We start from the raw sequence: 13,858 nt of genomic DNA, 5'->3' as shown, positions 1-13,858 counted from the left end.
CGCTCATGCGCCCCCTCCTCAAGAAGCCTTCCCTGGACCCAGCCGTACTTAATAACTACTGGCCAGTCTCCAACCTTCCCTTTATGGGGAAGGTTGTCAAGAAGGTGGTGGCACTCCAGCTCCAACGGTCCTTGGAAGAAGCCGATTATCTAGGTCCCCAGCAGTCGGGTTTCAAGCCCGGTTACAGCACGGAAACTGCGTTGGTCGCATTGATGGATGATCTCTGGCAGGCCCGGGACAGGGGTTTATCCTCTGTCCTGGTGCTTCTTGACCTCTCAGCGGCTTTCGATACCATCAACCATGGTATCCTTCTACACCGGTTGGAGGGGTTGGGGGTGGGAGGCACTGTTCTCCAGTGGTTCTCCTCCTACCTCTCCGGTCGATCGCAGTCGGTGTTAGTGGGGGGCCAGAGGTCGACTCTGAGGTCTCTCCCTTGTGGGGTGCCTCAGGGGTCAGTCCTCTCCCCCCTGCTATTTAATATCTACATGAAACCGCTGGGTGAGATCATCCAAGGGCATGGGGTGAGGTATCATCAGTACGCTGATGATACCCAGCTTTACATCTCCACCCCATTTCCAATCAACGAAGCGGTGGAAGTGATGTGCCAGTGTCTGGAGGCTGTTGGGGCCTGGATGGGTGTCAACAGACTCAAACTCAACCCGGATAAGATGGAGTGGCTCTGGGTTTTGCCTCCCAAGGACAATTACATCTGTCCTTCCATTACCCTGGGGGGGGAATTATTGACCCCCTCAGAGTGGGTCCGCAACTTGGGCGTCCTCCTCGATCCACAGCTCACATTAGAGAGCCTTCTTTCAGCTGTGGCGAGGGGGGCGTTTGCCCAGGTTCGCCTGGTGCATCAGTTGCGGCCCTATCTGCTCACAGTCACTCATGCCCTCATCACCTCGAGGTTCGACTACTGTAATGCTCTCTACATGGGGCTACCATTGAAAAGTGTTCGGAAACTTCAGATCGTGCAGAATGCAGCTGCAAGAGCAGTCATAGGCTTACCTAGGTATGCCCATGTTTCACCAACACTCCGCAGTCTGCATTGGTTGCCGATCAACTTCCAGTCACAATTCAAAGTGTTGGTTATGACCTTTAAAGCCCTTCATGGCACTGGACCAGAATATCTCTGAGACCGCCTGCTGCCGCACGAATCCCAGTGACCAATTAGGTCCCACAGAGTGGGCCTTCTCCGGGTCCCATCAACTAAACAATGTTGGTTGGCGGGCCCCAGGGGAAGAGCCTTCTCTGTGGCGGCCCCGGCCCTCTGGAACCAACTCCCCCCAGAGATTAGAACTGCCCCTACTCTCCTTGCCTTTCGTAAGCTCCTTAAGACCCACCTCTGTCATCAGGCATGGGGGAACTGAGACATCTCCCCCCGGGCATATACAATTTATGAATGGTATGTTTGTATGTATGTGTGTTTAGAAAATGGGGTCTTTTAAATATTTTTAAACAGTAATTTAGATTTGTTGTAAATTGTTTTCACTTTGTTGTGAGCTGCCCCAAGTCTGCGGAGAGGGGCGGCATACAAATCTAAATAATAAATAAAATAAATAAATAAATCACTGGTGTAGGGACTCCTGCCCGAGCGGGTGTTGGATTAAATGACCTACAAGGTCCCTTCCAACATACGTAAGTAAGTAAATAAATAAATAAATAATGCTGAACGAAGATAGTTCGTCACTCGTGCAATTGGGCGTTGTCCTTCAAAACAGCCCAACCTATCAAAAACAGCATCCCAAAAAAATATTAGGAACACAAGTTAAAATAGTGAAGAAAATGGTAAGGGAACACCTGTCCAGGAAGAACTTTCTGATGGTGAGAGCAATCAACCAGTGGAACAGCCTGCCAGTGTTGGTTGTGAATGCCCCATCACTTGACCCATTCAAAAGGAAATTGGACTGCCATCTGGCTGGGGTGGTGTAGGGTTTCCTGCTTGAGCAGGGGCTTGGATTAGATGACCTTTCAACTCTAATGATAAATAAAATAAAAGGTCATCCTATTTTGTTTTACTGCATACATCCTGGGTTATTTCATTAAAAAAGAGTATTATAGCTTATGTCTATTATTTATAAAGTTTGCTAGTACATTAAATACTTTTATAAAAGAGAAACTCATTATTATTTTCCTTCAATGACTTGTCATTCTTTGAATTTATTTTCTTTTCCATCTCTTGGGCGAAGAGGCCTGGATAGTCTTAGAGGTCACTTCTACAGCTACAGGTACAGTGGTACCTCTACCTAAGAACGCCTCTACTTACAAACTTTTCTAGATAAGAACTGGGTGTTCAAGATAGAGATATTTAGTGTAATTTTCTATTCTCTTTCTTACATTTTTTGTTTAAAAATAGTTTTTATTGTGTTACAAAAATCTAAAAAGAAGGAAGAGCAGGTACATCATAATTTACATCATTATGTCGACATATAGTATTCGCTATACAATTATTGTACTCATCTCATATAGATATTCTATCCAAATAAACTATATCATTTCAGTAAAGGAAACTTAATATTTCAATACTAAAAAAAAAAAAAATTAAACTATGTATCTGAGTGGTTTTTACCCTCTGACTCTTCCTTCACCCACACCCCCCATGAACTGTTTCTGACAGTTCTAACTTTTTTTGATTGAACGTTATGCGGTATATGGTGGCTGCAGTTTTCCAATATTTTTTCTGCTGTACACTTGAACTAAAGTCCGCTTGGATTTTTTTATTTCTTAATTTCTTTAGAGACTTAACTTCATTTTATTTTTTATAGATTTAATTTTATTTTGATTCTATCCTTTTCATTTTTAATTTCTTATATAAAGCAGTTAGTAATTAGGTTGGTAATTGGATTAATTAGGCAATATTTGGTGATACTATTTGGTTTATTTTTTCCCCTTTGACTACGCTACCGTAAGAATTTTTCAAATGTTTTTTTAAGGGTATTTTATTAATAGGCGTTAACTATTTGTAAAGGGTATTGATTATATATGAAATTTGATAAGAAAGCGATTAGGGGAGATTTGAAACTTTTCAGCCTATTCAATATGAGATACAAGAATTTGGAACAGCTTAAATGGGGTCTTAGCTAATAGTATATTTATATAGCATTAAAAATTGGGCAGCTATTTTTATTCATATGTCAAAAGTGAAGGTGGTAGCATTGTATTCTATAACTTCCTGAAATCGATTTATTGTAAAACAATTTGATGTTGTTGTTATAATTTTTATTGTACTGTGATTGGCGAGAGAAAAGTAAAAAAATTCTTTGCCAAAAAAAATACTTTTATAAGAGAGAAACTCATTATTATTTTCCTTCAATGACTCAACATTCTTTGAATTTCTTTTCTTTTCCCTCTCTTGGGTGAAGAGGCCTGGATAGTCTTTGTGGTCACTTCTGCAGCTACAGGTACAGTGGTACCTCTACCTAAGAACGCCTCTACTTACAAACTTTTCTAGATAAGAACCGGGTGTTCAAGATTTTTTTGCCTCTTCTCAAGAACCATTTTTCACTTACAAACCCAAGCCTCCAAAACTGTAACCAGAAAAGGCAGGGAGAAGCCTCTGTGGGGGCCCCTCTAGGAATCTCCTGGGAGGAAATAGGGCCTCCACCCTCCCTGTGGTTCTCCCAATTGCACACGTTATTTGCTTTTACATTGATTCCTAGGGGAAAAATTGCTTCTTCTACAAACTTTTCTACTTAAGAACCTGGTCATGGAACAAATTAAGTTAGTAAGTAGAGGTACCACTGTATGCGTGTATCAGTAGGAGGTTCTAAAACCTATTGCTATTGGTTTGTGCTCGTGCAACACTTCTGTGCATTCGCAGAAGCATCCCAGGCAGGTGGGTGTTGCCACCTGACAAAACTGCTACCGGTTTGCAGAAACAAGCGAAACCGGAAGCAACATGCCACTGATATGTAAATACTGTATAAATGTTAAATTCCTTTTTTCTCACATTTCAGTTGTCTCCTAAAGGATTTGTCTGCCTTCACTAATAATTTCTCGATAAGAAAAGTTTTTAAAAGTTCAAGCACTTTAATGGCCCATAAATCATATGATTCCTTTGAAGTGGTCATTTTATATTCTGGTAATCAAGCTTCAAGGTTTTGTTATTCAATTTATTAAAAAACAAGACAGATTTTTTTCCCACAATAGAGATTCTTTGTAATTAACGTCATGGTCTTTAAATCAGTTTCATAAAACATTTATAGAGTTTTCAAAAAATGACTCTAAACTCATCTCTTTGCTGTATATTATAAAAGATCACAAAAATGATTTTGCAAAATTGGAAAGATTTTGCAAAATTGGAATCAATTACCACCTGACTGGTAAACTTGTTTCAAACATTTGTTTCTTTATTTACTTATTCAGAAAGTCAGTCAGTAAGTCCTATATGATAATATAATCTTATTTCTTATCTTGTCCTTCCCCAGTTTCATGATTATTTCAATTATTAATTAATTTATTTTACACTTTTTTGTTTATCTTAAGTTAGTCTTACATTTTTGTATGTTTATTTCTTTTGGTCTGAAATAAAATTAATTGTCAAAACAAGCAGGAAAACTCAATAATAACTGTAATAAATAATTAAGTGTTATGAGCCCGAGAAACCACTTCATGATCAAATACCGACTTTTATAATTAAATGTTGTTTAGTATTTAAATCTGGTCTCCAGATGATAATGTAGCATTTGGGGAAGAAGATGCAGCCCAGAAGACCAGCACCAGAAGCCAAGATGGAGAAAATCTGCACGGCCACCATATATTTCCCTTTCGTGCTCAAATAAGTGGGCAGGAAAGAGATCCAAACACTGCAGAAGACCAGCATGCTGAAGGTAATCAGTTTCGCTTCATTGAACGCCCCAGGCAAGTTCCTGGCCAGGAAAGCCACTGTGAAGCAAATGGCAGCAAGGAAACCCATGTAGCTGAGAACAACATAAAACATGGTGACAGAGCCTTCATTGCACTGAAGAATAATCTCTCCAGACTGGGAATGCAAGTCAGAGTCAGGAAATGGAGGAGAAACTCCCAGCCAGATTGCACAAATTACAATTTTTCCAGCAGAACCAGAAAGGATGATGGAGTTGGCCAAGTTCTTCCCCAACCATCTCCTCACCCTGCTCTCTGGTTTAGTGGCCAGGAAGGCCAACACTACCATGATTGTTTTGGCTAACACACAAGACACAGCTACTGGGAAAATGATGCTGAACATTGTTTGTCGGAGAAGGCAGGTGGCTTTCCTTGGTTGGCCAATGAAGAAAAAGGAGGACATAAAACAGAGCAAGAGGGAAACCAGAAGGATGTAGGAGAGGTCACGGTTGTTAGCTTTGACAATGGGAGTTTCTAAGTATTTAAGGAATGTGATTAAAACAAAGGCTGTTGTTAGAAGCAAGAATACAGCAAAGGAGACCAGGATGATGCCCAGATGTTCTCCATAGGAGAGGAAGGTTATTCTTTTGGAGATACATTGGATTCTGTCATCATTTGGATATTTATCATCTGGGCATTTGGTGCATTTTTCAGTATCTGAGAAAACAGTAAGTAATATTATTTTTACAGTCTCTCCTTTAACATTCCAACAAAGACCTTCTTTGGATGACAGCTAATGCTCAGAGACAAGAAAGCCATAATAATTGGTAAACTGAAATATAGATATGGACATAGCCTGGTTGCCCATCTTAAACCTAATGTAGGAAGCTTACAATCCAGTTTAATATTAGCAGTTTTGACTTTAATGGCTGTATGTTGCATCATTTTCTGAGGACAGCACAATTGCACTGTTATTCAAGCTGTATACTCACTACTTTAAATTGTAGCCAAATGTCATTTCTTTAGTGTTGTCACATGAAAATATATACTGTATTTTTCAGAGTATAAGACACACTTTTCCCCCTAAAAGTGACTGAAAAGATGCCAAAGCCTCACCCCCCCACTGGCCCCACCCTTCAACCATTTTTTGCCTTTGTATGTCATATTGTTGGCCTCTGAACGCTCTGTTTCCTGGTGACAACTTCTGAACTATATCAGGAAAACATAAAATATTGCAAAGCCACTCCCCTTTGAATACAGTCCAAATCCTTGTTCCAATGAAGATATGAAGAAAAAATTCCTCACAAATTGTTGTGTATACTCCTGTTCAGTTTGAAGATTTTGAAGATTCTGATTCAGACAGTGTTTATGAATTAGTGGCAGGTCCTGGTTTACAGGTAGCAGAACAAGGTGGAGACCAACCACAGGATGTTTCTATGAGTTCAGACTCCAGTGAAGGAGAGATGGTTAAATAGATGGTTAAATTTTCATTTCAGACAATTACAGAGATTAAGAGAGCAAGTGTCAGGGAAGAAATATTAAGGTGAAGAACAGGTTAATTAATTAAGTAATTAATTTGTCACATCCAGGTGTCAGTGGAGAAGAAGTTTTCAATTCTGCTATAAATCAATATAGAGGTACCGCTCCACGGCTTTGAAGCAAGCTCTGCTTTTTGTGTCTTTTATCTGCTGTTTTTATTACTCTGGGCTAATGCTTCCTAGTCATAAATCTTAAGATAAGGGAGGAATGCTTGGAGAATGTTTCATTCATTCATTCATTCATTCATTCATTCATTCATTTATTTATTTATTTATTTATTTATTTATTTATTTATTTATTTATTTATTAGATTTGTATGCCGCCCCTCTCTGCAGACTTGTTGATTTAACTACTAAAGAATGAGATAAAAGTGTTTGCCTGCAAATGACGTAGTTTTGTAACAGAAGAGAGAAAGAATAAATATCATGCTTTATAAATCTCTGCATTCAGTAAGCCTTTATTCCCATTAACAAAGGCTCTAGCCGGAAACCAGAACAGTATTGAAAATTCCATTGATTGTCCAATGATTTTTGGGATTTGTCAACTACTACTATTCCCAACTTCGCCACTTTGACTGCATGTTGATTTAACTACTAAAAAGAATGAGATAAAAGTGTTTGCCTGCAAATGATGTAGTTTTGTAACAGAAGAGAGAAAGAATAAAGATCATGTTTTTGCTTTATAAATCTCTGCATTCAATAAGTCTTTATTCCAATTAACAAAGGCTCTAGCCGGAAACCTTTTTGGCAATCCTGAAGCCTCCAACGTGTGTATTTTTGTATTTTATCTTAGGATGGATATATGTTTATCGCAGGCGTGTTTAAATTCACTTACTGTGGATTTACCAACCATGTCTGCTGGAAGTTTGTTCCAAGGATCTACTACTCTTTCAGTAAAATAATATTTTCTCATGTTGCTTTTGATCTTTCCCCCAACTAACTTCAGATTGTTCTTGTGTTCACTTTCCTATTAAAAATACTTCCCTCCTGGACCTTATTTAATCCTTTAACATATTTAAATGTTTCGATCATGTTCCCCCTTTTCCTTCTGTCCTCCAGACTGTACATATTGAATTCATTAAGTCTTTCCTGATATGTTTTATGCTTAAGAAGACCTTCCTCCATTCTTGTAGCCCGTCTTTGGACCCGTTCAATTTTGTCAATATCTTTTTGTAGGTGAGGTCTCCAGAACTGAACACAGTATTCCTTCTCTTCTGAAGTTTTTACTAACACAGAACTGCCAATACAATACTCAGATTGAGGATTCCTTTTCCCCAAGTGCATTATTTTACATTTGGAAACATTAAACTGCAGTTTTCATTGCTTTGACCATTTATCTAGTAAAGCTAAATCATTTACCATATTACAGACGCCTCGAAGGAATATCAACCCTATTGCACACTTTAGAGTCATCGGCAAATAGGCAAACCTTCCCTACCAAACCTTCCCCTGTGTCACTCAAAACATGTCACTTAACAAGGGTAAACAAGGTGTCTTTTGCTGCAGCACATGGAACATGAATTTGAGTGCTATGTAGGAAAGGGATATTTCTAAAGTCCAATTAGATATTCCAGATGAGTTTTATTAGTTGCTATTTTTGTCCAATTCTTTGAGCCCCCAAGAACTATATATTTCCAAAACCCCTGCCCTCCACTACCTCCCAAAATTAGAACTACAATTAGATGACATGGAATGACAGAACCACATTTATTTATGACTTTAATTTGGAGAATTTGACTTTGAACGTCACATTATTGGCCTCTGCATATTCTGTTTTAAACCTGTTTCATGCTGCTGTTATCGCCACATTGCCCAACATTTTTGGCTTCAGCATACTGCATTTTTGGCCTTCAAATGCTATGTTTTAGATCTGTTCCAGGGTGGGGGGGGATCACCCCAGCACATTGCTGCCGATCTCCACCTCCACAATTGGATCCGTGCGTCACATTTTTACTGGTAGACAGAGACAGAATTTTTTTTCTTGTTTTCTTCCCCAAAAAAGGATTGTGCATGTTATACTCCATAGCGTCTTATACTCTGAAAAATAAAGTACTTAAATATTTACAAAATGCTATACTGTATATGCATGGCTGGCTTTACTGCCTTCAAAAGAATGGCCTTTATCTTCCAAATGCAGATAGATTGCTGAATCTTGTCCTGGTAGTTTTGTTCATCTCTGTTGTGACATACATTTGTGAAATGATTGTTTTGTTTCTGCAAAGTACAGATCTACACATATCTCACTGCATTGTACTGCATATATACCACATTGCACAGTTTGTATCTGGGTGTTTTATTCCTGAAGTAGACAAGGTTTTTGGCAATCCTGAAGCCTCCAACGTGGCCTCTTCTGGGTCTAAGGTACACTACTTGGAATATTGATTCTTTTGGCTTAGTGTATTTTTGGGTTTAATGTGTGGATCCTGAGCTCTTCAGATATTCCTGCAACATATGGAATGACAATTTTGCTTTGTTGTTCTTTTAATTGTTACTGTTATGGAGGAGCTCATGATGGGTTTTTTTTGGATTTGATAAAGGTACAGTTGGGATAGCCACGTGTTATGTGGGCTTCCTTGATGTCTTTTAGTTATTTTTCTTTTCCATTTTCACTGGTAGGCAAACTTTCAGCCCTTTTGTGTGGGGTTCTGATCACTCCTATTTTGTCCTCCAGCGGGTGGTGAGAATCAAAATGTAAATACTAATCTATGTGTGTGAGCTTTCTGTAAACTTCAATGTTAAGTTTTTTTGTGAGTGGTCCACGACCAGCTCAGTTACTCACAGATTCTGAGGAGGATGAACCAGGTCCATCTTGGTACTCTAGGTCAGTGTTGTTGACAGCTGAGTCAGAGACTGAGAGTGAGAGAGAATTGGAATCTGAGAAATCTGGGGAGCCCCCAGACACTGTAGAAACCCCAATTATGGTAATGTCTGACTCAGAGGAGGAGGGGGACATTGGAGCCCCTATTAGATGCCAGGGTTAGAAGGTCACGAAGCAGACAGGAATATCTTTATAGGAAAAGTTCTAGAAGGTGAGTCTATGGAAGAAAGTCTAGACAGTGAATATCTCTAGGAAACAATTGACCACACCCAGACAGTATATAAGTGAGGATTTATGGGTAAAGAGCTGTGGAGTTTCATCGTTTGTAATGATGGAGGTCCTAAATCCGGGGTTCCAGAAATGCTTTGCTGGCAAACTGCTGTTATCCGTTTAAGTTCATTGTGCAGAGATGCAGCTGTCTGAAGTACACCTGAAGATTCGTGAGTCTGTGATTAGAAAGATATTATAGCACTGAAGAATGTCTAAATTGGATTTGGCTCCCAGTGGCAGCTGCTCTTTTATCTATTATCCAATTTGACCGGGAACGCTGCCAACATGGACAAAAATACTGACCTTGTTTTGTACAACTCGTTCTTAAATATAGTTTTATTTTGGGTTGGAATTTTATGCAAGTGTGTGCTTCTTTGTTCTGACCCAATAGGCCCAAGCAGAAAAAGTCTTTTGTTTTCTTTTGCCCCTTGAACCCAAACACTCTGGTCCTCCCAAGTAGATCATTCTGTTATGCAGATCTATGACCTTATTAAATATTGTCTGTCTGTCTGACTGACTGACAGACTGACTGACTGTATAACTTTTGGCCTGTAAGATAAAATAGGTTTCAATGAGCAAAACCCTTTGACCTGAAGCCAATCCTCAAGTTTCAATGAATTTAGATGGTAAACAAGGAAGGAAATTTTCAAGCTGACAAGTAGAAAAGATATTTCCTTTAGCAGAATTCATCTTGCCCAATCCACTACTTTCTTCCCTCTCTTCCTGCCTTATTCTTCAAGATCTTATTCCTTCCAATATATAATAAATTGGACATGTGTAAAATAGCAATAAAGAGTAAAATAGTCAAGTTCACACATGTCTTTTAATATTTGATCAAATTTTTGGATTGAATCCAATGCCTTTTCCTCTGATGTCACTCACCTTCCTGTGTTGAGATGGTCCCCTCCGGACAAGGAATGCAATCATAGCAGCAGATTGGTTCTTCTTTCCGAGCCCGTTTTACAAATCCAGGGTGACAATTGTCCACACATTTGGATTGAGGCAGAGACTAAGCAGAAAAACAAAATTCATTCCAAATTATCTGCCAAATTTTTGTTTATTAGATAGATTGAAATATAATGAAACTGTGCTTAAGAAAGAAGCTTCTGAACTATAGATCAGGAAAATATAAAATATTGCAAAGCTATTCCCCTTAGAAAACAATCCAAATCCTTGTTCCAGTTAAGATATAAAGAAAAAATTCCTCACAAACTATGACTGACAATCTTAAATGAGGTATTATTTAGTTATATCTGTACATTTATATTTTCAATTCATACAGCTGCCATGCTGGTGAAATAAGACTAAAGACTACTGCCTTGTTTCTAGAATTATAGAGAGGCGAAAGCATGAGAACATGTCACTTAACAAAGGTAAGCCAGGCGTCTTTTGCTGCTGCAAATGGGACATGAATTTGGGCCCTGTGAGGGAAAGATATATTTCTTTTTTATTTTTAATTTTAAAAGCTTTTATTGGAAATTCATAAAAACAAACAGAAGTACATACAGAGAGATAGTAACTATCTCTAGTATCTTCTATAGTAACTCTATGTTCATATATAAATAAAAATAAATTTGAATACATGATTTGTATTAAGAAAAAGAAGGAAGAAAGAAAAGATAAAAAGAAAACATGATCAAACCATTTAATACCTTCTTAATCAATTTGAAAAAGTTTTCCAGATCTTTAAAGAGTCTGGAATTTATCGAATTGTAAATTATGAATATTTTTGCAAATCTGACATCAATAAAGAGAGGTAGAGCTCTCCAAATAGATTTTTATCATATTTCCTCTTTGTGGCATAGGTAGAGTAATTATTCCCTTTTCTTGTTCTCTTTTGTAACTAGTTATACCATTTATCCCAGGTTTTATAGAAGACAGACTCTTCTTTTCCTTAAATACATATCGTTAATCTATTCGTTTTTGCCAGTTCCATTATTTTGTTTTTGATGTGTACGCTGGTAGGCGTGGAGTCTTTTTTCCAGTTTTCTGCATAGCAAATTCTAGCAACCGTAATCAAATGTATGATTAAATACTTGTCATCCTTTATTAATGTTTATATCAACTATTCCCAATAATAATAATTATGGTTCAAATTTAATCTCAATTAGTAAAATTTCTTTTATCCACTTCCAAATTTTTCTCCAATAGTTTCTGGCCTCTACACATGTCCACCATATGTGGAAAAAGTACCTGACTCCCTTTTACATTTCCAACAACTTGGAGAAAAACCCAGATAAACTTTTCCTAGTCTTACAGGAGTAAGGTACCATCAATAGAAAATTTAATAAAAGTTTTCTTTATAAGCGGCAGAGATGGCTAATTTCAAATTGTAATTCCAAAGATTCTCCCATTTGTCCACATCGATTGTATGACCTATATTTTGGGCCCATTTGATCATTACTTCTTTAACTCTCGCTTCCTCCATTTTGATTCTAAATAAGCATTTGTAAATTCGTGAGATTGTTTTCCGGGCCCACTAAAACTTTATCAATTTCTTGATTGTTTAGTTGAAAACCAAATTTTGCAAGATCTGTTTTAAATTTATTTTGTAGTTGAAAGGTATATTTCTAAAGCCCAGTTAGGTATTCAAGACAAGGCCCTTTCTATTGAAGAATTACACTTTTATTGTTAGTCACTAATTTTGTTCAACTCTTTGAGTCCCCAAGAACCATAGCACTCCAAAAGCTCCTGCCCTCAACTACCTCCCAAAATTAGAACTACAATTAGATGACAAGGAAAGACACACCCACATTTATCTATGATTTAAATTCGGAAAATTCTTTGTTTCAATGGAAGACTAAATATAGATGATAATCAAGATAAGCAATTGCATTCAAGGACAGTTTTGCTGTTAGTTGCTACTTTTGTCCAACACTTTGAGCACCCCCAAGAACCATAGCATTCCAAAAGCCCCTGCCCTCCACTACCTCCCAAAATTAGAACTACAATTAGATGGCATGGAAAGACAGACACACATTTATTTATGACTTAAATTTGGAGAATTCTCTGTTTTAGTGGAAGACGGCAGCTGACAATCAAAATAAGCAATTGCATTCAACAGTAAAGTGCCAGGTGTCCCGCTTTCAGTGGGACAGTCACGCTTTTCAATCATTTGTCCTGCGTCCTGCCCCATTTGAAAAATGTCCCGCTTTTTTTTCTCCCAACCAGACCCCTCGGGAAGAGGCTGGAGGGAGGGGATTCCAGTCTCTCTGCTACTGCCTTGCCCTCCCCGCCCCTAACCCAGCTTAGCTGGAGGTCTCTGCAGGGAGGAAGAGGAAGAGATCTCTGTGTGTGAGGAAAAAAGAGCGAGAGGGCCCACTAAGGTAAAGGGGTGCCGCGGCGGGGGTGGGTGAGGCGCGCATTTGCTGAGGGGAGACGGTGGCGCTGGGCAGAGCTTCGGTTACCTCGGCGCTTCTGGAGGCAGCAGCCAGCGCAAGGGCGACGGCCAGGCGCTTCTCTCCAGGCTGCGCACCTCAGGATCTGCCAAGGGGGAAGCACAGCATTGCTTTCCAGCACCTTGGAGCTGGTGTTTATACCAACGCCTACTATCTTGTACATATATGTACATCTTCGGAGAGGGGCGGCATACAAATCTAAATAATAAATACAAATCTAAATAATAAATATTTTGACAAATAAATGTTGTTGTGAGCCACCCTGAGTCTTCAGAGAGGGGCGGCTTACAAATCTAATAAAACTTAAACTTAAACTTAAATAAAATAAATGAATAAAATAAGTATTTAAAATAAGCTTCTGTGTACGCGCAGAAGTGAAAAACAAATTTGTGGCATTTATGGCGCCATTGGGACAACAGGCTCAGGCACATGACAGGCCTGGGTCGCTACCGGTTCCAGAGATTGAGGCTGCCCAGTTACTACTGGTTCTACAGAACTGGACTGAATAGGTAGGAACCCATGTCTGAGTGGGATGACTATCCCTGTCAGTTGAAAAGGAGGCAAAAATAATTCTGGTCAGATATGGGCTCTTTAAAAATATCTGATCCTGCTTTTCAGGGCACACTAAAACCAACTATACTGACAGAAAAGTTTTCATTATTTCCAATCACCTTGTTCAGCAACTTTAGCCATAAAAGAGCATCTTGATTGATAATTAGCTTCTGTCTTTCAAAACTCCCCAGTTGCTCTTCGATGGGATCCTTTTTGGGGAAAAGCAACCAACTTATGATATTCAGATCTGCTGCTACATTTCCACTTTGGTCCAAGTATAGTTTTTCCCAGGAAAAATTGTAAAACTCATTCTTCTCCAGAAAGGGATGGAACTAAAATTGAAACATCCAGGAATTTTGAAAGGAATTGGAAACATCCTAAAAGGAGGAGCAATTTTAAAGCTCAGCCAGTGAAAAAGAGATGTTCAGTCCTCCCTTTACTATTTGCCTAAATAGCAATAGCACTTTGACTTTACACCA

The 13,858-nt window shown here is 38.7% G+C and overlaps 1 protein-coding gene across 1 annotated transcript in view; it reads right to left on the bottom strand.

Moving 5' to 3' along the window:
* Nucleotides 1–4,615: 4,615 nt before the first annotated feature.
* LOC139159201 (vomeronasal type-2 receptor 26-like) overlaps nucleotides 4,616–13,858 on the bottom strand; it is a 32,530-nt gene continuing 23,287 nt past the window's right edge. The window contains exons 6-8 of the mRNA XM_070736552.1: nucleotides 13,499–13,711; nucleotides 10,312–10,438; nucleotides 4,616–5,520 (exon numbers count right to left, since the gene is read on the bottom strand). Coding sequence (XP_070592653.1) covers nucleotides 4,616–5,520; nucleotides 10,312–10,438; nucleotides 13,499–13,711 — 1,245 coding nt within the window. The remainder of the gene's footprint in view (nucleotides 5,521–10,311; nucleotides 10,439–13,498; nucleotides 13,712–13,858) is intronic.

Source organism: Erythrolamprus reginae, chromosome 2, assembly GCF_031021105.1.
Source record: "Erythrolamprus reginae isolate rEryReg1 chromosome 2, rEryReg1.hap1, whole genome shotgun sequence".
In the NCBI taxonomy this organism is placed as follows: domain Eukaryota; kingdom Metazoa; phylum Chordata; class Lepidosauria; order Squamata; family Dipsadidae; genus Erythrolamprus; species Erythrolamprus reginae.
This window is presented reverse-complemented; position numbering and strand designations above follow the sequence as displayed.